This window comes from Anser anser (assembly GCF_964211835.1).
Source record: "Anser anser genome assembly, chromosome: 3".
NCBI classification, from domain to species: Eukaryota; Metazoa; Chordata; class Aves; order Anseriformes; family Anatidae; genus Anser; species Anser anser.
Window position 1 is genome coordinate 105,172,361 of NC_139722.1, and position 21,618 is coordinate 105,193,978.

At 35.4% G+C, this 21,618-nt stretch overlaps 1 protein-coding gene across 5 annotated transcripts in view; it reads right to left on the reverse strand.

Moving 5' to 3' along the window:
- Window positions 1-21,618, reverse strand: part of CLIP4 (CAP-Gly domain containing linker protein family member 4) — a 27,174-nt gene continuing 5,556 nt past the window's right edge. For 3 of the 5 annotated variants that reach the window (XM_083827826.1, XM_083827827.1, XM_083827828.1), the window contains 14 exons: window positions 20,887-21,026; window positions 19,900-19,993; window positions 18,913-19,074; window positions 17,100-17,218; window positions 15,424-15,660; window positions 11,435-11,570; window positions 10,612-10,752; window positions 7,982-8,065; window positions 6,582-6,722; window positions 6,022-6,156; window positions 4,102-4,225; window positions 3,250-3,314; window positions 2,519-2,591; window positions 1-1,904 (listed from right to left, as the gene is read on the reverse strand). In XM_083827826.1, the coding sequence (XP_083683952.1) occupies window positions 1,583-1,904; window positions 2,519-2,591; window positions 3,250-3,314; window positions 4,102-4,225; window positions 6,022-6,156; window positions 6,582-6,722; window positions 7,982-8,065; window positions 10,612-10,752; window positions 11,435-11,570; window positions 15,424-15,660; window positions 17,100-17,218; window positions 18,913-19,074; window positions 19,900-19,993; window positions 20,887-21,026 (1,973 nt within the window). In that variant the 3' untranslated portion in view covers window positions 1-1,582. Of the gene's footprint in view, window positions 1,905-2,518; window positions 2,592-3,249; window positions 3,315-4,101; window positions 4,226-6,021; window positions 6,157-6,581; window positions 6,723-7,981; window positions 8,066-10,611; window positions 10,753-11,434; window positions 11,571-15,423; window positions 15,661-17,099; window positions 17,219-18,912; window positions 19,075-19,899; window positions 19,994-20,886; window positions 21,027-21,337; window positions 21,415-21,618 lie in introns of all 5 variants that reach the window. The other 2 variants (XM_083827830.1, XM_083827829.1) reach the window with 2 other exon arrangements.

The following is a 21,618-nucleotide window of genomic DNA, read 5'->3' on the forward strand; positions in this document are numbered from 1 at the left end:
TACTATCCACCAGGGTTTCATTTTAATAATACCAGCAAGAAACAGATATTGGACAAAGTAATGTTCAGTAGATCACTGCGTTCAGTACATCTTCAAATATAAAGCATTAATTTTTTACATTAAAAATTTACATCTTCTATATTCAATTTAAATGTCCATACGTTAGAATACAATATGCAGTATTTTAAATACAGCCAAGGAAAAATAGCTACATTAATTGTTAAAATAACATAATAGCAGCAGAATTCTGTCTAAAAATAGTATATTAAGATGTAATTATAGTGTCACTTCTTTCAAGGAGATAAAAGCAGGCAGGTCATTTAAGAATAAAATGACCGTTCTGGAATACAAAACCACCCCGATAATATCCAATAAGATAGTGAGCAATTAAAATACATTACATGTTTAAAACATGGACAAAATACTATCTGTTTTTTTAAAAAGCTGATATGCAAATGTCACCTCACATTGTGTTACAGTGCTGTACCTAAAATTAGCCTTAATTTAGCATAAGACTCTTACAATAAACTTATACTGGAAACTGTTCCAAACAAAACAAAAAGAAACATCAGTAACAAACAAATAGCTAGTTAATAGCTTGCTTGAAAACCCTGCGTATAACCCACACCACTGGCAGGAATTACTATGCTCAATTTATACAGACTTAATATTTATGATGCATCTATTATGTGTAGTTCCATTCTGGGTTCATTTGCACTTAAAATTTGTGATACTCATAGCTTGCAGCACACCAACCAAACAACAAAAAAAATACCTTTAAAAATGAGGGAAAGCTCTCCAAGAGAGTGCAAAGTGCATTATTTTAAAGAGTGCTTCTTATAAGAAGCTCTTTCAACAAATGCATACAACAAAAAGTGCATTTAACAACTACATGCAGTGTCTGTGTGTTTTTAAAGGCTTTTTACTTAATTCATTCACTAGGATGGCCGCAAATACTTGCATTTATCAGCCCTTTTATATTCAGGAGGGGATAATGCCAGGGGGTAAAGAAGAGGATGGATCTGATGATGAAATATAGAAATACTTCACAAGTGCTTGAAAAAAAAATGTCTTTTTTGCTTTTTTTTTTATTGCTAGCAGCTGGTATTGAAATTGTCAGTGTCTAGGAAACACACTAACGTCACTCATTAACCACCTCCTCTATCAAAAGCAGGCGATGCATGAAGCATTGTCAGTTCATTACTACATGGAAGAAAATCGTTTAAGTACTATATGAATCACAAAGCAACTTTAGAGAACACTGGATATACTAGCATTCTCCAACTGGAGCATGATTCAAACAATACAGCATCTCAAACCCAAAAGCTTTTGGAGTAACCTTCCCAGGTAAGAGCTGTTTCATTAAGAGAAACAGAATAGTGTGTTTACTTCTTAATATGTGTATATATATGCATATATATACACACACACACACACACACAATATATATATCTTTATACACACATATATATTATATATATATGTAAAATACAAATACAGGTTTAATTGTTTAAAAAATAAGGTGGAAATCTAGATGAGGTTCTTGTATGCTTTAATTTCCTACTTTGTAGCATATTTTGGCTCAGCAAATATCATCTACAAGTTTTGCCCCATTAATCCCACGATAGGTTACTCTGCTAGGTCGAACTAAGAGCCCATGGTTCAGCTTACAGGTGAAATAACGCTTTTCCCCTACAGAGCCATCATTCTTTCCCTTGGCGCTTCGGAGTTCAAGTCCGAGCCATATCCCCGGTGCAAAGTCTGTAGGACCAATATACCTGATTGTACCCATTTCATTGGAGCTGGTCAGAAGAACCTGCGAGCCTTCGTGCAGCTTCACCAGTCCCTCAGTGTTAGTTGCACTGCTATTACTCCAGCTGTGCCGTGAGATAGAGCTCTTAGACCTAGTTTGAAAAGCAGAAAAGAAAGTTTTCTTTCTACAAAACACTCAAGACAAATTTGTAATTTAGTGCAGTGCAAGAAAAACTCTCAAACTCCTTTTTTTTAAAAAAAATGGTTTTGATCTCATGTTAATAGCAAAACATAATTTTAATATATTAGAACACACAGTAGTCTGAAATGCTTGGATTCATGATGCAGTTGACAATATTGGCACCTTAAGCAGTACAACAAATTTTGTTTGGGGCTTGAAAGAGGTTAGCCAAAACAACTTTTAATGTGCAAAGGTCAGTCAGTATTCTGGACTTCAAAGAGCTGTGTGAAAAATACAAGAATTTGGAGAATGTGCAGTGATTAACTATTGGAAAACCATTTTGATGCCACCTTGAATATTGTATTCTTGAATACAACGTTGAATACAGTATTCTGTGTTCCAGGACTGTAATCCTGGATATCCACAGAAAAATGGTTGACTACTGCTTAATCTTCAAAGAAAAAGCTTCAAAGAAAAAAGAGTGGACATGTATCTAGTTTTTACAAGCACAAATATTTTCTTTTGAACAAGAAACAGCAAAGCTAACAGCCAGCTCACCCAACCATTTTAAACTTAAATACTCACCTAACAAAGGAGTTTCTTCTGTTTATCTCTTTTTGTGAAGATGCAGAAGTTGTGCTTAAGCTGCGTCTAAAACCTAAATGAAAAGGTTAATAAACTGTGTAGAACTTGTGTTTTTTTGGTTGTTGTTTATGAGCTCGTTTTTTCTGTTTATTTTTATAGTTTCCACTATCTTTGCTACATGGTCTCCCTTCCAATTTAGAAATTAAGTGATGAAAGTTCTTATGAAAATTAGTGTCTGTAACATGTTCAAATGTTCTGAGATGAAATATATTAAACAAACCAAACAAGGGTAATTTGAAGCAGCCTTTTCACAAAAAAGCTTAGGTAAGGAAAACCAAAAATGACTACTTCAAGTATCTCACAGAAGTTTCAGCAATACTGTATGCACCTCTCCCTACACTGATCCCCTCACCAGGGGATGAAGGACCAGGTTCAATTTATGATTACTATGATTAGAATGTAATACAGTAATAAGGAAAAAGCGTCAAGAGTCTTAACTCTGATGTAATTATTTCCACAAGGACAGGGTTAATAACATGGTACTCCACATTGCATTCTGCAGTCAGCAACTGCGGGCTTCATTTTTAGGATGGGAACAGTCAGACTGTTTGCTAGCATTTAGGTTCCTTGAAAATCCCTTTTGCTTTCACAGAGGTTAGCTTTGTGTAGTGGGTGCTAGTCGAAGAATGGTAGAAGGCTACATAAACCAAATCAGTGTCTTTCACACCTACCTGGAAAACTGTGATTTATTTTACTTGATGAAGTCTCTGCGAGAGAATCCAGCGAACCTGTTAATCTAAAAAAGCAATACTAAAATGAAGAAGTCATTTAAACTCAACTTTTAACAGAACTCCTGCTGGAGTACTTCTTGTCAAATGTTGATTACGTTCTAATCGTTTCCCTTTCCCATCCACTCTCAAAAGACACTAACATTTTAATTGTAATAAGGCTGGTATGTAAGAGGTGAACATACTGATTTGCAACAAGCAAGTTACTATGGAAAGCCTTTTATTAACAGACAGAGAGGATGTATAATTTTGAGGCAAAGTTCTTTAACAATGTAGCTCAGATAGGATGTTAAGGGAAAGAAAAGAAAGAAGCTCTGGCAGAGTAACAGGATTCAAATATAGCAGGAAAGAGCACAGTACATCTCAGATTTTCTTCCAAAACCAAATGGAGAGGCTACAAATTAGCTTGGTGGATGTTTTGGGCCTTCCATGCAGTTAGGAATGAAACGGTATTTCTAGTCAAGCCCAAAGGCTACTCCCTTTTATAACTGAATTTTGCTTGGAGCATCAGGATTGTTTTCATTAAATCTAACCTTCATGGCCCAGACTGTACTAGAAATGGAGGCCCTCGAGTGAAAATACCTGAAGTAGCAGCAACGGAAATGGAGCTGCACTTCCAATTTACATTCTGCTTTCAGAAAGCTAATCTAAAAACCATGAAGTTTTTAATGGAGATAATAAACTTCCATTAGCAGAATAAAAAGATTATTTCTTCCATATCTGCTGCAAAACTTCATTTTCCACTGGAAATGTATTAAGAAAGTGTTTAGCAATTAAACCTGCCTCAGTGCTTACCTCTGAACACGAGACGGTGGTGCAAATATACCGTATCTAGGAAGACAACTGAAGTACTGAACACCTCCTACTGAACCATCATTCTTACCATGAGGCTTGTCCAATTCAATTCCACACCAGAATCCTAGAAGGTTTAAAAACAGTAAAATCATGTTTTGTTTTTTTTTAAACAAAACACCACAGGCTTTTCTTTATCCAGATTGTTGGTACAGTTAATATTCACTCATATTAAGAAAACAGTTTCCAGTTAAAAACTGTCTATCTACCTAATAACATATATACAAAAAAAAAGTTTATTACAAAATAAGTTTTTGCATAGTTGTACCAGAATAATTATCTTTAGATTTATTGTACATGCTTTCAAAAAATTAACAGCATTTTAATTAACACAGACAAAGTAAAAACCTTTGATATTTAAACTAAAGTTGAATGGAATTGTTACCAAATGCAACAGGGGCTACTTGACAAAAAAGGAGATATGAAAGAACAGTAGTGGTGGTTCAAGTTTCCCTCTTCAGCCCTCCGACCACATGATTTATGCCTCATCTGAGATCATCAAAGCTAAAATTTAAGTTCTGACATTAATTCATTCCTTCTCTCCACCTAGCAAGTTACAATTACTACAAATATTAAGCGTGACTGTATGATATTGAGAACAGGGTATAAGAATCACAACTTGCCAGCAATTCATCTCATACAGAACACTCAGGAGGCATCAAGATGTTAATAAGCCTGATCATTCATAACCCACAATAAATGAGAGCTAATTATGTAAATGTGCTAAATTTTGTACTCCAGCAGCAGTCCTTATGATATCCATTTCCAAAAGATTCAAAAATTTAATTAAAGTCACTTGGTACTAAGGCACTGGATAAAATGGCAATTCTAATAATCAGCTCGTGAAACTCAGGAATGACAACTTACGAATTAGAAGGTCTCAGTTTGTCAGAAATTCTCTCCTTCCTGTTTTGAGAATTAAATAAATACCTGCATTTTGCAGCAAAATGAATAGGAAATAGAGTTTTGGTAACTTTACAGAGCTTTGACATTAAAATTGAAATTTAAAAATGTTACTGCTAGCTTTGTTAATGCATGTTACTACTAGCTTTGCAAAGCTCTTTTTACTAGCTCTTCCCATCCATGCTTTTTGCAATACCATGCTTTTCACTGAAAAAAATTCTTAATTTGAATGTGAAAGGGAGGATACAAACTGTCGAAAAGTGTTCTGATTTTAAACTTCTTAGAGTGTATTGAGGAACCTGTCCTTTTCCCATTGTTCACTTTGTAAGAAGTAACAAGATTTTAAGAGCGATCACATAAAAGTGTAGAATTAGTTAAATATAGTATCTTAAGCAAGGACTGCCTAAAATGAAATTGGGGGAAATGATGAGAAAGAAATACGTAGTTTGCACTGCAATCTCACATGCTTTTTTCTTTTTTAAAATGTTGATGCCACCAAATATCAAGACAGAGTAGCGTTCATTACGTATCAGTTAAGTGGTTCTTACTTAAACCAGGTACTTAAACCAATACTTACCAACTGCAATTATGTATCGATCTTACAATAATAAGATTATAACCTTATTAAAAGATACAGACATAAAGAACAGAATGTGGTTTAAAAAGAATAAGTAGTCAAAAAACTGTTTCCATAATTTAGGTCAACTCACTCTGTTTGAAAATGTCTGGATTCACTGCAACATGGTTTTTGTATTTTTCCTAATTTACACACACACACATATACACATATATATATATTCAATGAAACATAGGAGAAAGAAAACTTTGAAACAAATCAGTAAATTTAGAATATTTTAGAGGGAGTTAAGAATAAGGGGTTCCCAATGGTTCCCTTCCTGTCCTCATGTGCAAGCTATTTCAAATTGGTTCTAAAACATACACAAGGTGTATTGCAACTACCTGGTGCAAATTTTGTCGTCCCACAAAATCTAACAGTGCCTGTTCTCTGTCCTACCACCAGTACTCTGTCTCCAACTTGAATTTCTCCCTCATTGAAAGGAAATTTCCTCGTAGCTGAAGAGGAACTGTACAGCCCTGTTCAACAGAAGAATAAGATTTCAAATTGTTAACGTTGTATCTTTAAAATCAAAGAAAATCTTAGTAGATAGTAAATCATCTGATTAGTCAAAATTAGTCAAATATCCATCCAGTGTCCCTTTAATACATAGCAACACAAATTTTACTTAGACAAAGTATTGCTTTGCTCCAGTGGACAATTGTGGACTACAGCCTTTTCTCTATGAGCTGAAAGGCACAGTGCCAAACTATAACATTTTTCTGCTTGAAGATGTTATAGAAAATTACGAAGTTGCAAAGCTTAAGTTTATCAATTAAATACTTTCATCTGCCTTTCTTTATCCATCTCATATTCTGAAACAGCCCAGGTAGTTCCACGTAAGTATTTAATACAACAATAAACTTCCTCACTTGAAAATCTTCCTTGATAAAATGTATCATACCAGCACTCATTTTAGATGAGGCAGAAGACGCTCTAGTAAGTGGCTTTTTATTGCTGCTAGTTGAGTTCCGCTTCTTAGAATAGTTCTGCTTGCCTTCCAAGGAGGTAGTAGAAGAGGAAGAGCTGCTGTATCCAGGAAAACCTACAAGACAAAAGTAAATATCCCTTCAGAGATCACATTTGGAAACTGATGGACTAAGCAGAAGAGAAAGCTTCTGCATGAGGGAAGTTATCTGCTTTCCATACAGTGGGCAGAATGCAAAGTAAAGGGTCAAAATTAAGAGTGTTTTTTTTTAAGTAGTAGTTAAGCAAACACACCAGGAATAACACAGGTAGACCTGGTCCTTCCTTGGGAATAAGGTGCTAGTTTAGTGCTGTAAGAGGTCTCTAAAAGCCCCATCTTTGTTACTCCAAGAAAATTTTTCTAGACAGTCCCAAGCAGATTTATTATAATATGGAAGCCTTAATAATAAGGGATCATACCACCACACTGTCTAGACTTGATGACAAGTGGAAGGAAGGTGACACCATGTGAATGAATTATTGTCTGGATTAAAGCCTACTATATTCTGTTCCATACTGTGTTAATATTAAAATTTATACAATAAGGTAAGAAGTGGAAATGAAGCACTTTCATCACCATTTGCAAACCCTGATATCTAAACCGTCCAATAAGACTTATGTTCAGCTTTCCTCCATCATTTTCAAGACTCCCACAGTACCGTTCTGTGTATTTTTTGTTTTTGTTTTTACCAACAATGGCAATATGGTTTTACAGAGGAAATCCCAAAGGAGACTTGATTTTTATTTTTTTAAGAATACTCCTGAAAGTGAGGTCCCTTCACGTTTTAAGTTCAGCACACACACAAAAAAAGGTTCAGCAAAGTCACAATCCAATTCTGAAACTAGATAATTGCAGAGAATGATTTATATTTAAATGGAAATTTTTAACAAGCTAGTTTCATTTTTCATAAAAAGCTTGCAGTTGTGTCTTCTGTCATAACCGTCATCAAAAAATGAGCAGCACAGAGCAAAAGGTCTCCCTTAGAAACATAAGAAGGTACATCTGCAGGTACTCTGTAATGTCATCTACTAAGAGACAGTTTTCAGCTTTAAGGACTTGTCTGTATTCTTGGCTGTGTATCTGGATAGAGGTTGTTGCTGCCAAACCAGCACAGAATGCCAGTCAAACATTCACATAATTTACTCTTGCTCCTAGTACACTAATGTGTACTTGCTTGGAAACTGAACAGATAGACAAGGTTTTTATTTTTTTAAATAAGCCTTGCAGATGCAAGGCTTTTACAGAGGCAAAACAGTCATAATATTTCTGCTCTACTCATTTTTTCTCAAAATGTTAAAAAAATAAAATTAGTTTAAATTTAAAATTAATTTAGTTACCTTCTTTTGCAGGTAGCATTTTTCCCCTGTTAACAGTCATTAAGTTGGTTTCAGAAGCACTGGGTTTTTTTGACATATTTAGGCCTAGAATAAAAATATATACATATATATACAAATATCTATAGAATTCAATTGTATCCTAACAATGAACAGCAATTTTACAAGAAAATCATGTAAAAAATTAATTTGAAAGATTTGCAGATTGATGGATGCATGGATAAAAATGGATAAAACTGTAAAACTCTTAGATTCTTGCTAAGTGGGTAAAACATGACTGCAGAATTGTTTTAATGGATGTTAGACACCTTAACACATTAAAACAGTCCAAACTATCTTGCCACACTATAACATGGTCTGCAAAATATTCATGTTTATATTAAAGGAGTTTCACTTAAGTCTTTCAAATATTCACATCTATTACATAAACAACACACAAAAATACTTTCATAGTACTTAAGGTACATTATTCATTCCTATTAATTTCATATTTTCTGCATTAAAGATTACAGAAAAATTTTGAGATCAAATCTTCAATCTATAAATAATGTATACCAATACCATTTTTAAGGAAAGATCCTTACTCTTAGAGCAGCAATGTTGTGATATGCATATGAACTAGTATTAACACCTTTTACATTCTATAAACAACTGTATTGCATTTCTAGCTGTGTTCTAACCTAACTCAACAAATAACAAGCTTTTATATGATTTGCCCTGTCCCTGTTATGAAGAAGAAATCCTATATTTTTTATTTAACTATCTCTCTCAGCTTAATTCAGCTACAGGGGCTGCACTGGTTTACAGAAAAATTTGCAGAAATTTTATATTGTAGCCATTAAAAAAAAACCTGTGACTGATAACATATTTCTCAATTTGATTAAAGTAATCCTTCTTCTAAGATCTTGAAAAAGTGCTATCATCAATCTGATGGATGATTCAAATCCAGCAGAAACAACAAATTTGAAAATCTCTACACAGTATCATATTTTACTTTGCAGTTTATAACCATATCTACAAACAACATTTTTTTCCTGGATTACAAGCCAGTTAACTGTAGAGACGAAGTTTAAAGGAAAGAAGAAATTTAATCTGGTGATGCACATAAACACTGCAAAACAAAGTTCTGCATTACGCAGCTTTATCCTCCCATTCCAGACGGTGGAACAGCCAGGCACGTTCATTCTAATGGCCCTTTCGATACAAGAACATGAACATCTTAAAAGTAACAGCTTGAAGGTTACTGTTAGTAGATGTAAGTTCTGCTGGGCATAACTCACTCTGATTTTACCTAAAACAAGCATCAAATATTTTAAATTTACAAAGACAGTCATGAAACTTTGACAGAGAAGACAGTTTATGACTAAACTGTCTTGAACACACTGTCGGTGGCAAAGGAAACAGACCTCTCTATTACAGTTTAACAAGTTCTAAACAGTTCACAACAAACTGAATCAAACATTGAAAAAATATTTAATGAAGTCAGCATAGATCTGCTCCTGAGCAATACAGATAACAAAGTAATTATTCAGAGATGCATTTTATGCAGGACATCAATTTCTAAACAGCTTAAATCTTGTGTTAATTGCAAATACACATAATTCGGGCTTACTTTCCCCCTCAATGTACACAGAGTTACATGAATCATCCAAAATTCTGCCAAAATTACCCTCTTACCAGCCTGTCACATTGTTTCAACAACCTGCCTAAACCTGCCACACTGGTAAAGAGTGGAGTGTTTCAGGGTACTTGAGCAAATTCATAGAAAATGTATGCATATTCTTCCATCCTTGAAGCTGTATTGCCTTAGTATGAATCACCTAAACAGGATTCAAAAGACTAAAGACATCCTAATGTAATATATTTAATAACATTATTATTAGTCAGCCAGCCAGCTACAGAGCCTGATTATGCATGGTGGGCACTGTACACAGCAGGAAAGAGTCTGTTCTCAACCTTGGAATCTAAACAGATGAGAAGAGATGCATCATTTGTACTTTGCAAGTCGTAAATTAATCCTTCCGTATAAGTTTATTTGAATAAATCACTAACAGTCTAAACCACTGCGAGGGACTGAGCCTGTAACTCTAACCAGTAGTCTAATGCCTTAGTATAGCGACATCTGTTCTCTTCTAATTTGCCTCTGGTTTTACCCAGATAATTTAATTAGCAGATAAAACACAGTTCGTTAAATAGTTACTTGATCGTTTTGCCAGAAAATTAATTAGACATATTCAATTTCTATACATAAAATTGTATATAGATTAGTTTCAAGATTTTCACCAATCTTAATGTTTCAAGTTACCCAGGAAGATCATAGTAAATTAATTCATGTTATGTTTAGACATGTAATTAACATCACAACCAATCAGAAATTACTTTAAAGGCTCGAGAATAAATGTGGTGATGAACTCCTACAGAGTGTATTAAAGACAAGAACCTCTGTTGGCACATAGTCACGAAGCAACTATATACAACGTCCTACCAGGAACAGGCAGTAAACAGCACCTTCTCATCCCATGTGATGAACTAATTCCAAACAAGTTTTTTAACATAAAGATTTACAGGACTGGTGGTAATTCTTGAAAATTACCATCTCTGTATCCTGTCTCAACAGGAAAGAAAATACTCACCAGAATTCACTTTGGAAGTTACATGCGTTATATCTATTTTCTTGGATTTGACCAAAGGCGAAGATCGCATAGAAGTACTTCGTACAAAGGGTTTCTTGTGATCATAAGACTTGCTTATTTTAGAAAGAGGTGCAAAGATACCTGGAGAGAAAATTGTATGGGCCGAAAAGAACCAGAGATAATATTAATGTAATGTCTTTCTCTTACATCAGTTAATTTAGGTATTTTTTCAGCCACATTCATGGCTAGTTATGCTGTTAAAGCTCTCGTAGGGTAGGAAGGACTAGCTCAAACGGAATTGCGAAACCAAAAGGCTTATGAAGCAACTTGAACAAAGTAATTCAGGTAGTCAGTAAAACTATCAATTACAATCTCCTTTTTGGCCTAATGGTAACCCTCAGTCTCCGCTGCTATAAAATGCAAGACTTTATCTAATGAGTATTCATGAAATATCAGTGAAAACTGTAACAGGTTGAAAACAACTACAAGCATGCCTCCTTTCAAAGAGGAAAGCAAAGCAAGTAAAAAACATGACCATTGCTGTTACAAGAGAAATAGCTTCAGCAGTATAGATGTAAAAACAAGAAATACTATTATCTCAGTTTCAAGGAATACCATAAATTTTCATTATTAGTTTCAGTGTTCTTGCAAATATTTGCAGCCAAAATACTAGGCCAGGAACAGTTAAAAGAATTAGTAAAAACAAAACTATAAAAAAAGGCATCAGAATCTGTATTTATTCTCCCCAAAAGTTTATATCTTCCAAAAGTGTTTTTTTTTCCTTAATTCTCTTAAGACATGAAGTATAAAAAAAACATTATACCGCATTTCGGTGCACACTTGAAGTACTGGACTTTTCCAATACTTCCATTGTTCTTTCCTTCTGCTTCATCCAGTTCTACGCCAGCCCACTGGCCACTGGCAAATTCCGTTGTACCACAAAATCTTAATGTACCAACCTATTGCAAAAGGCATCAACATAGAAAGACTGTTAAAAAAGCATTGTTCCCAAGAGCATAGTATAGATTATGAACGTGAGAGCAAATCATCGCGAACCTTTTAATCAGAAAAAATAGAGAAATGCAAACATAATGATCTCTCTTGATGATTGACATTCCTATCTTTCAGTGCCAAAGAATGCATTTTCCAAAACTTATTATTCCTTCTGTGTATATTTTGAACAAAAGCAGTGGCTATTGACAGCTCTCATAACATACCAGAATTCAACAGTAAGCACCATTGTACAATACAACTCAAACTCAGCACGGTACACAAGTATATGCCTAACGAGAAATTCTACTTTCAGTGCTTTCCATAAGGATCATTCCAGAAACCCGGTTTGATAGCTTGCTGAATTGAAGATTCCATGGAAATATTAGATGTTAAATTCCATAACTTTTTTATTTATATTGGAGAGGTTAAAAGGTAAAAACTGCCTTCAGAACATACTTAATATTTTCTTTGGAAAAGATTATTAATTCTTTTATTCCCTTCTTATGATTAAAGAAAATTTAAAAATCTAACTAATGTTTTAAATATTTTGTTGTTGTTTTAATATATATTACGTGGACGTAAGACATATTAGTCTTGCTAGTGGACCTGTATTTACTCTACACAAATACACATTATAAGCACACTAACTTCCAGCAAATCGGGGAGGAATATCTAAGAGAGATGTATTTAACATTGATTTCAATTCATTTTCATATTTATATACATATCAGTTATAGTAATGAAAACCCTTCATCTTTCAGTTGCTCAGTTTTCATCATCGCATATGACCTTAATAATCTTACTTGATTTTTTACTGTGACTTCACTGTCCAATCCAGTCTTCAGAGAGTAAACAGACAGGAACCAATCTTTTTTCTAATCTACAACTTTTTGGCTGTTATTTCTTAACATTTCGTAAGAAATAAACATTACCCAGACACTATTTTTCTTTTACTCTGAAGATTGTCTTTAAACTTGATCATTATAAGCAGGTACGTAACATCTAAACACAAACTTTTTAGCTACCAACCCACACTTCAAATTCAACTGGGAGAAGTTTGACTAAGTGGCCTAACAGATTCTTCCACTCTCCGGGCACCAGCCAAAGGTCAGTTACCAAGAGAAGGAAGGAACCAGCAGGCATTTTAAACCCTAGGACTTCAGTAAGAAAGGAGCAAAGGATACACAGGCCATGAGATATACAGCAGAAGCAGGAAAAAGAGTTTCCTCCCAGCTACTGGTTTCCCTGCAGTCACGTTTCACTTGAGCATCCATTGAGAACATAACACAGTAGGAGCCAGCAAAACTGTGGGACCCCAAATTATGTACACACAAATATTTGCTTTCACAGGCTTCTACCAAGTAAGACAACTACAACGGCAGATGCAGCAGGAATCACAAAGAATCCATTTCCCCTCTATCATTTACTATGCTCGGGCTTCCATCTGCATTAAAGCTGACACGTTAGGAGACTGCAGAAGCAGGAAAGAGAATAGGTATGTATAAACACTGCTCATAAAAACACTGCCACTCCAGTGCCCTCATTCCAGCTTCTGTGTTCTGGAAAACTCATCAAAGAGAACATTAGGAATTGGGTACCATTTTCACCACTCTGTTTTCACTTCTGCTCCATCCCACACACATTTATGAGTATAAATGGGGAGGGGGAGACAGGTCTGAAATCAACTTCTCCGTTCAGACAAATGGAGAAAGTGGGTGGGAAGCAGCGCTCCTCACACAGAGAGGGAAGAAGGGAGGAAAGCAGACATGGAAAAGGAAGACTGAAAAGCACAATCACATTCCTCCTTCCCACCTGTCATATGACAGCTTCAGCTCCCGCAACAAATGCTAACAACTTGGAAAGCTTTATCCATACACAGTAAGCAAAATTACAGTACAAAGTACTGTGGGCCTTATTTCTCTCAAAACTACACAGGAGTACTAATTTCTTCCCTTTCTTGCTATAAAGCCTTTATAAATTTGCATTTACATTATCTCCCCTTGCTTTCACTGTGCAACAGCTTTCTGTAAAAGAAAATTCCATGGATTTGTTATTTGTCTTTTAAGAGCAGGCAGCTTCCTCTGCATACTTCAGTTAAAATGCCTTCTGCACAGGTAGTGATTCCCTAACTTCTTCGGACCCGATTCCAAGAATATACCACAAAAATGCAGGATGGAGGCAGCTTTGCACTCTCAGTGGGGTCCACTTTAAAACACTTCAGCTGCAGTAATTACAAATTACAAAGTTATACTACAAAAATACTAGAATACTAGAAAAATTATTAAACACAAAACTATTCAAACATAAAATTTTGCTCACAAATGTCTTCAATATTTACCTGAAAAAATATCAGAAATCGTAAAAAGAATACTAGCACTCTTAAATCATTTCTGAGCCCTCGCCATCGCAAATAAAAGGTACAGATATTAGCTGCAACAATGTTGAATTTTTCAAATCCATTTTTTAAATAGTGTCTAGCAAGTTAGCTTCTTAAGAGCTATTCAAATCTGAGCTGGACCAGTATTAAATATGTTCTTATACGTCTACAGAACAATATAACAATCCCTTTGGCACAACACTGCCTCAAAGATTTTAGCTGCATTGCACCAGTGAAACTGGGTTACTCTAGGCTAAGCAGAATTGAAGAAAAAAAAAATTCTGCTGCCTTCTGGAAACTAACAGGGTTAATTCATGAATGAATACTGGTAACTGAAACTTGGACAACTCACAAAGTAATCTGTAAATTTTACTATCATTTTGATGTGACACCAAAAGTGTTAACAAAGTGAATGATGCTGATGTACTACAGTAGACTGTTAAAATTTTGTTTACGGATGCAGATGTCTGTCAACACACAGCTTTCCACGCGAGTGACTCTCTTTAACACCTAACTGTTCGGCTCATTACTTTGTGTAACCATACCCTTACTGCCATCCAGAGTTCATACCTCTCAGAAAGCATTTTAGAGCCTCAAATTTGAAATATGTCTCCAAATACATAAACTGACTATCCAGAAATTATAAGGATAACACAGAATCATAGAATGTTTTGAGTTGGAGAGGACCTTACAGATATCTAGTTCCAAGCCCTGCCACAGGCAGGGATGCCACTCACCAGACAAGGTTGTCCAGGACCTCATTCAACCCAGCCTTGAGCACCTCCAGGGATGGGGCACCCACAACTTCTCTGGGCAACCTGTTCCAGTGCCTCATCACCCTCTGAGTGAAGAATTTCCTCCCAACAGCTAATCTAAATCTCTTGTCTTTTAGTTTAAAACCATTTCCCCTTGTCCAATCCCTTCACACCCTGGTAAGGAGTCCCTCCCCATCTCTCTGATCATCTTTGTAGCTATCCTCTGGACCTGTTCTAACAGGTCGGTGCCTTTCTTAAACTGGGGGCCCCAGAGCTGAATGCAGTGCCCCAGATGGGGTATCACACAAGCAGAGTAGAAGGGGAGAATCCCCTCCCTCAGGCTGCTAGCTACACCTCTTTTAATGCAGCTTAGGATACAACTGGCCCTCTAGGCTGCAAGTGTACAATGCTGGTTCACATTCAGTTTTTCATCCACCAATACCCCCAAATCCTTCTCATGAGGGCTTCTCATCGATCCACTCACCACTCAGCCTACATTCACGTTTGGGATTGCCCCAGCCCATGTACAGGACCTCGCTCTTGGCCTTGTTCAACTCTGTGAGGTTTGCATGGGCCCACCTCTCAAGCCTGTCCAGGTCCCTCTGGATGGCGTCCCTTCCCTCCAGCATGTCGACCACATCACCCAGCTTGGTGTCCTCTGCAAACCCACCAAGTTACTCAGCATACCTTCTGTCCTGCAATAACGACACGATCTCCCAGCTTCAGGCCAAGCGATAAGAGCATGGCCTTGCCTGTGACATGATTATGGTTTGGAATCACGGCTTTTGAGACATCACATGGCAGAGACACTGCATCCAGCAATATCTGCTTGATTTCTTTTGCACTGGCTGCTGCATCTGCCATTTCCAGTGGCATATCTACTGGATCAGGAACCACATCCACTGGGATCTGCCCTTTGTCATTCTGTAAAAATATAACATACTACTGAATTTAATGTTGTGACAGCTGATTAGGCAAAAAAAACAGAGCAGTTTACGAAGTTTTTAATCCACTTCATTAGATATTTTTCCTAGAATATAAACAAGAATAAGAACATCCACATTTTCAAATGAGGATGCCAAGACATCCTTAGGCAAATAAGATAGCATTTACCGTGTTTTATTTTCAGAAGTGCTAAGTTTCCAAAATTTTTAATCTTAAGAACATTATTAGCACTCTGGACACATGAGAAGGGAGAAGAAGAAGAAAAAAAAGCACCTGGATACATCTGTTTACCCCAACACAGATTCAGTAAAGTAAGAAAGAATTCTGGTCTGTAGTATCAATACTATAAAGCTAACACTTCTCAAAGAATTTATCTTTCCCGAGCATACAGTTTAATCCTTGGTGAGGCTTATTCCAAATGTAAGATATAATTGAATTAACACATATAGCATGCGGAGAATACACAAAAAAAAATGGTGTCTCACATAAACTTGAACAACTTTATTCAAGTATTTATTTAGATATGGAGTACTGCATGAGAAACGAAATGAGGATTAAAAATCCTTTCCAAACAATTTCCACGTCCATACAGTAGTTACTGTGATTCCTCTATGTCCCATGAGATGCTTGACCTAGGCCAGAGTTAACCTTAACTCAAGGCCAGTTGACCAGAGAGCATATACACTGCTTGGCCTTCAGGCTGCTACAATGGCAAGTTCTGCCTACCCTCCCTTCAAAGGCATTAGTACAAATCTTAACCCGTCTTCCAAATTTCAGTTTGTGGAAGCACAATTATCTGTGTAAAAAAATGAATCTGAAAATGGAGAACTGAGATACCACCTACACTTAAAAAAAAAATCCAGGATAGGTGGCTACACACATAGAACAACATTTTACACTGTAGCTGAGGTCTGCTATTTGATTAGTAAGAAGAGCAGCTAATTGTTCTTCATTATCAGTTATTCATGCTAAGACTAAGTTTACTACTAAGCAATATACTGAACTGCTGGAGGTCACATACTGTACTCCTGTATTTCTGAAAAGATCCACCTTTCATGACAACTGTTGCAAAATACAAAGGCGTTTTAACAAATGAAAGGTAAAGCATCAAAACAGAACATCTTGAACACCATTTGAACTAATGAACCACATCGAGACATGAAAATACAAAATTCAACACAGAAGTATGACAAAGCATAGAAAGTCATCTACTACAAGTTACAAATAATTTTGTATCTATTATCTACTATTATCTTTGTAGATATTTATATCTATTATCACTATTATCACTCCACATAATACATTTTTAGCTAACCAAAACCCATACATGCTGTTTTACTTTTTCCAGATATTTTTCCCCAGATGATCAAATTATTTAATTATTAGCCTTTTGATGTATATACAACCTGACACCTTACCCTAAAGGCAGGATTTGCTCCATGTTCCAGTAAACACTTGACGGCTCCTGTACATAGGTTAAATGCAGCAATATGTAAAGCTGTTCCAAAATCAAAATCACTGCAGGTAGCATCTACATCTGCAATTAAATATCATGTAAGGTATGCAAGTCTGTTAATTGAATATTTCACTTTACAGATTACTTGAGAGAACATTAATTTTTTTAATGAAAGTACATTAATTTTTATAATTTATATCAACATTTATACAGAGACACAATTAGCTATGTACTAAATGCGTATGAGAAGTGATTCTACAAAGAATGTTAACCTTATTTGCATGTGTTTATTCAGACCATGTTCTAATCTGGAAGATGAGCATTTACTTTAATTTATTTTTTCATACTGCTATTTGAGATACCCAATCCACTGAGCTAAGACTAACAAGTAACTTTAGGTTTGCATGTAAATTAATGTTTCACTGATATTTATATTTTACTGTTTATAGACTTTAAACTTTAAAATCAGATGCAACTTCAACCAGTTTTCTTCCTTTATGAACAGGTAGTGGGACAAGGGAAAACTGACTTTACCTCTGCTTTGCACAGATTTTATTAGTGATGGCCAAGAATTATGTAAAAACTACTGATTTTTATAATTCCTGTGTTTCCAAAGAATGGCACTCAAAAGGGTCTTGCACTGACATTTTGGAAAATACAGTACTGCATTTCACTAGAAGAGGGTTATCATGATGCACATTTCCATTAACTGTTCCCGGTATATCTTTTAATCAGCTGTGAAGTTAGTCTTTGGCACCTCTCCTAAACTATACAAGAGATGTCAATTTGAGTCAATTAAGAATATAACCATTTATTTAAAATGCCAACTGATCTCATACAGAATCCAAAAGCCAAGAAGGATTTAGTAATAATATTCCAGTTTGAAATACTGGTGAAGGATGTAAAACTTTCCACCTCAGGGCTGTACAAGTCTTCTAGTATTCTCCAGTTACAGTCTCTATCCCACTAACCCTTTCCACAAGTTGATAAATAAAATTTATCTCAATTGTATCAACATTCTAATATGTTTACACTGAATTAATATTTTAGGGCACAAAATATAACAGACATATAGATCATAAATACGTATATGCACGTCAACTTTATACATAGAGATTGACTGACATTAAAAAGATGAAAGGTACCAAATTTTAACAGTTTTACAATTGGTTTTTGGAGCCCTATCTTTTTATTTTTTATCTTTTTGAAAATATATATTTATTTATGCCAAACACTAAAGTAAAACTGTTCCTTAGATATGACCTTTCAGATAGCTCATATGTGAAAAAAATGAGTATGTCAAAGCTGCTTCAGCCCCTAGTTTGTCACATGCTGTTGCCAAATCTCCACTTCTCCTTTACCATTCTCCCAATATTTCAAACACACTTCTCAATGATTAAGGCACTTAAAAACACTGAGAATTCGCCAGAATAGTTGCATCTTTGGTCTTGTGCATACATTCTCTTATTCCTCAAACAAGAATTTAGAATTAACCTAGCCGCATTCAGTTCCGTTAGATATTTCCCTACCATTTTGTACAAAGCTCAAGCTTATGAACTTTAAAACACAGCAATGGATTCTGTGCATTAAACCACACAAAAAAAAATAGGTTAAGAGAAAACACACCAACAAAATTAACTAGAAGAATAAGAAATTAGAAATTTTTAGTGTAAAATGGGTAAGCAAACCCTACACTTAAAGACCACTACACATCAGCTTAGGATCAACAAAGGAACAAAATACTGACAACTATATGAAACAACAGTAATACCTACCTTTTGGCTTTGCATTTTTCAAAATAACGCTAATAAGTTCTGGAACATCAAAGTAAGCAGCATAATGCAAGGCATTCATATTTGTCCAGCGGCTGCGTAAACTGCTATCAGCACCCAGATCAATAAGCTGTGTTGCAAATTTTACAGCAGTTTCAACATCACCTGCAAGACAATTTTTTTTCAAACATGCATTAGATATTTTTACAGGACCTCAAAAAATATGCACGTGCTTATGCGTAACAAAACGTACATCAAGCTCTTAAATCTTACAGCGGAGCAATTACTATTAGATGCACTTCTTTTTAGGATTAGAATGCAAGAGTCTTTGCCTGTTATGATAAAAGAGCCAAAATCTCTGCTACGTTATGTAACACAACCTGCTTATCTCCAACATAAAGAACAGCAATCTGATAGGAAAAGAAAAAATACGCTCCACGATGATAAAGTTTATGTTAAGAGATCTTCCACCACCAGGAAAGCTAGCCTCTGCGAGACCTCACTATGAAACTTTTAACTCTGAGGAGAACTGGGTTCAGGAGCAACAAACACAACAGGGGAGTTCAGAGTTAAAAGAGCTCTTATTTCCAGCAGTTATGATCATCATAATGTAAACAAAGATTACTGTTTTCTTCTGACATGATCAGAGTGAAAGAAAAAAAAAACGAACAGCCAGCCACTTAAATGTTCTGGTTTTATTAACCTAAGAAGACTGTGAATACCTTAGTTCACAGTTTGTACCTCAGTCTGAAACAGCCTTTGCTGTTATTTAATGTATTTTTAAATTAGTACTATTGTTTGAAATACCTGTACCACTAACTGCCACAGCAATAATCCCATAACATTTCCATATATTCCTTTCTGATGGACACTAAAAGCCAAAACTAAGCACTAAAAAAGTCTACTTCAAGAAAACCTTCTGTAATACTCATTGGAAGTAGCCTTTTTTAATTAAATAGGCTTTTACATTTGCAATGTTTCTTTACTCACCAATACCATGAGCCCCCGATTTACAAGTGTAATGCAAAAGAGTCATATCAGTCAGTCCATCTCTGTCATTCACATTGCAACCTCTTTTAATGATCTGAGAGACAAGAGGAAAAGAAGCAAATTTTAGCTGTACCATAACTTACTAAATACTGTAATTCATTTTAATGGCTAGTAGCAAAGAAGCTTCCTAGAATACAATGTAAATGCTGAACTGAGGAACATGCACAAATGAAAAAAAAATTGAAAAATCTGAAATTCAGCATTATCTGAACATCACTAACTTCACTATTTACAAATTTTAACCTCTAAATCTTTTTTTCCTTATATTATTACTTCTAACATACATTTTGCATGCTGAAAAGTTAACTGCTTTACTGAACAATAGGAAAACTATATCATTTGAAAAGTCTCCCACTGTTCTTTGGTCTCTCAACATTATTTATTTATTTACAAAAAGCCCCCAGTTATATTATGGTAGGAAGAATCTTTACCATGCTTCCTCGCCTGTCTAGAAAAACCTATAATAAAAATAAGAACGTAGGATGAAATAAGAAACAAGGTGTCCTATGAAAGCAACCTATTACAGAATCCCAAAAAGATTTCAGATCCTATCTCATCCTGGGCCTTGGAAGCATTGCCCATAAGGTCAGGCTTCACTGTAATTTCATGTATCAGTTTTACGATTACTGTTAAATAGGAAACTGAAGCACCAAGGTAGAGGGCCTCTGAAAAAATAGCCGTTTTGAGAAGAAACATTTGATTTCTACCATCTACCAAATGTGCTGAATTTTTAATCAGTCTTCTCCTTCTATCCAAATGAAAACTGAAGGTATGTGGAATACAAGGCACTGATTGGTAATCGTTTGTGACCTACCAAACCTGTACCTGCATTTATGATTAGTTCTGCTTTTGAATTAACTGTTTTAATTGATGTCACCATAATATTTCTTTAATGCTGTAAGCATTCAAGGATGTTGATTGCCTCACCTCATTCCCAATAACATCAATATTCTGCTGGACCTGTGGAACCCACTGTCTTAAGATAGCAAACAATTCAGAAATTGATGTTTTGGGGTTGAAAAGTATTTCTTGACATGCTGCATCATTGGGATCAAAGAAGGAAAACTCTGTTAAAAAAAAAAAGGAATAATTACGTACAACTGTAAGTTTTAACATGCTTTAAGAATGCATCTATTTTTTCAGTCACAGATGCAAAGAATGCAAGAGATTCACTCCACTAATAATCACGCTGGAAAGTGAGAATATGATAAATACAAAAAAATGTTCCTTAATGTCTGTTCTATTTATACTAAGGTCTTGCTTCTACTTCAGAAAAACCTTTGAACCAGGAACCAATACAATGGTACTGCAAAGGCTGATGTTAAGTTTAGGCAAGGACCAACAGAGATGGGCAATGAGTAGGCTAATAACGGCTTACCCTTATTTCTTCAAGCTAGGCAAAGACTGAAGATTCTAAAATGTTCCCAAGCACAGACAAGCCTCTTGATCTCTCAGCTGAGCAAAGAAACATGTACATGATTTTTCCATATGCTATAAAACATCTTTTTCTTCTTCCATCATAATTTGCATAAAACATTCCAAAACACACACACATGCACAAATCAGGAATGTATTCTGGGGCCTCCATTATTTTCACGCCATAAATGTATCAGTCACATCTGGTGGCAGATGCAGGTAACATACATTTTCCAAAATTAA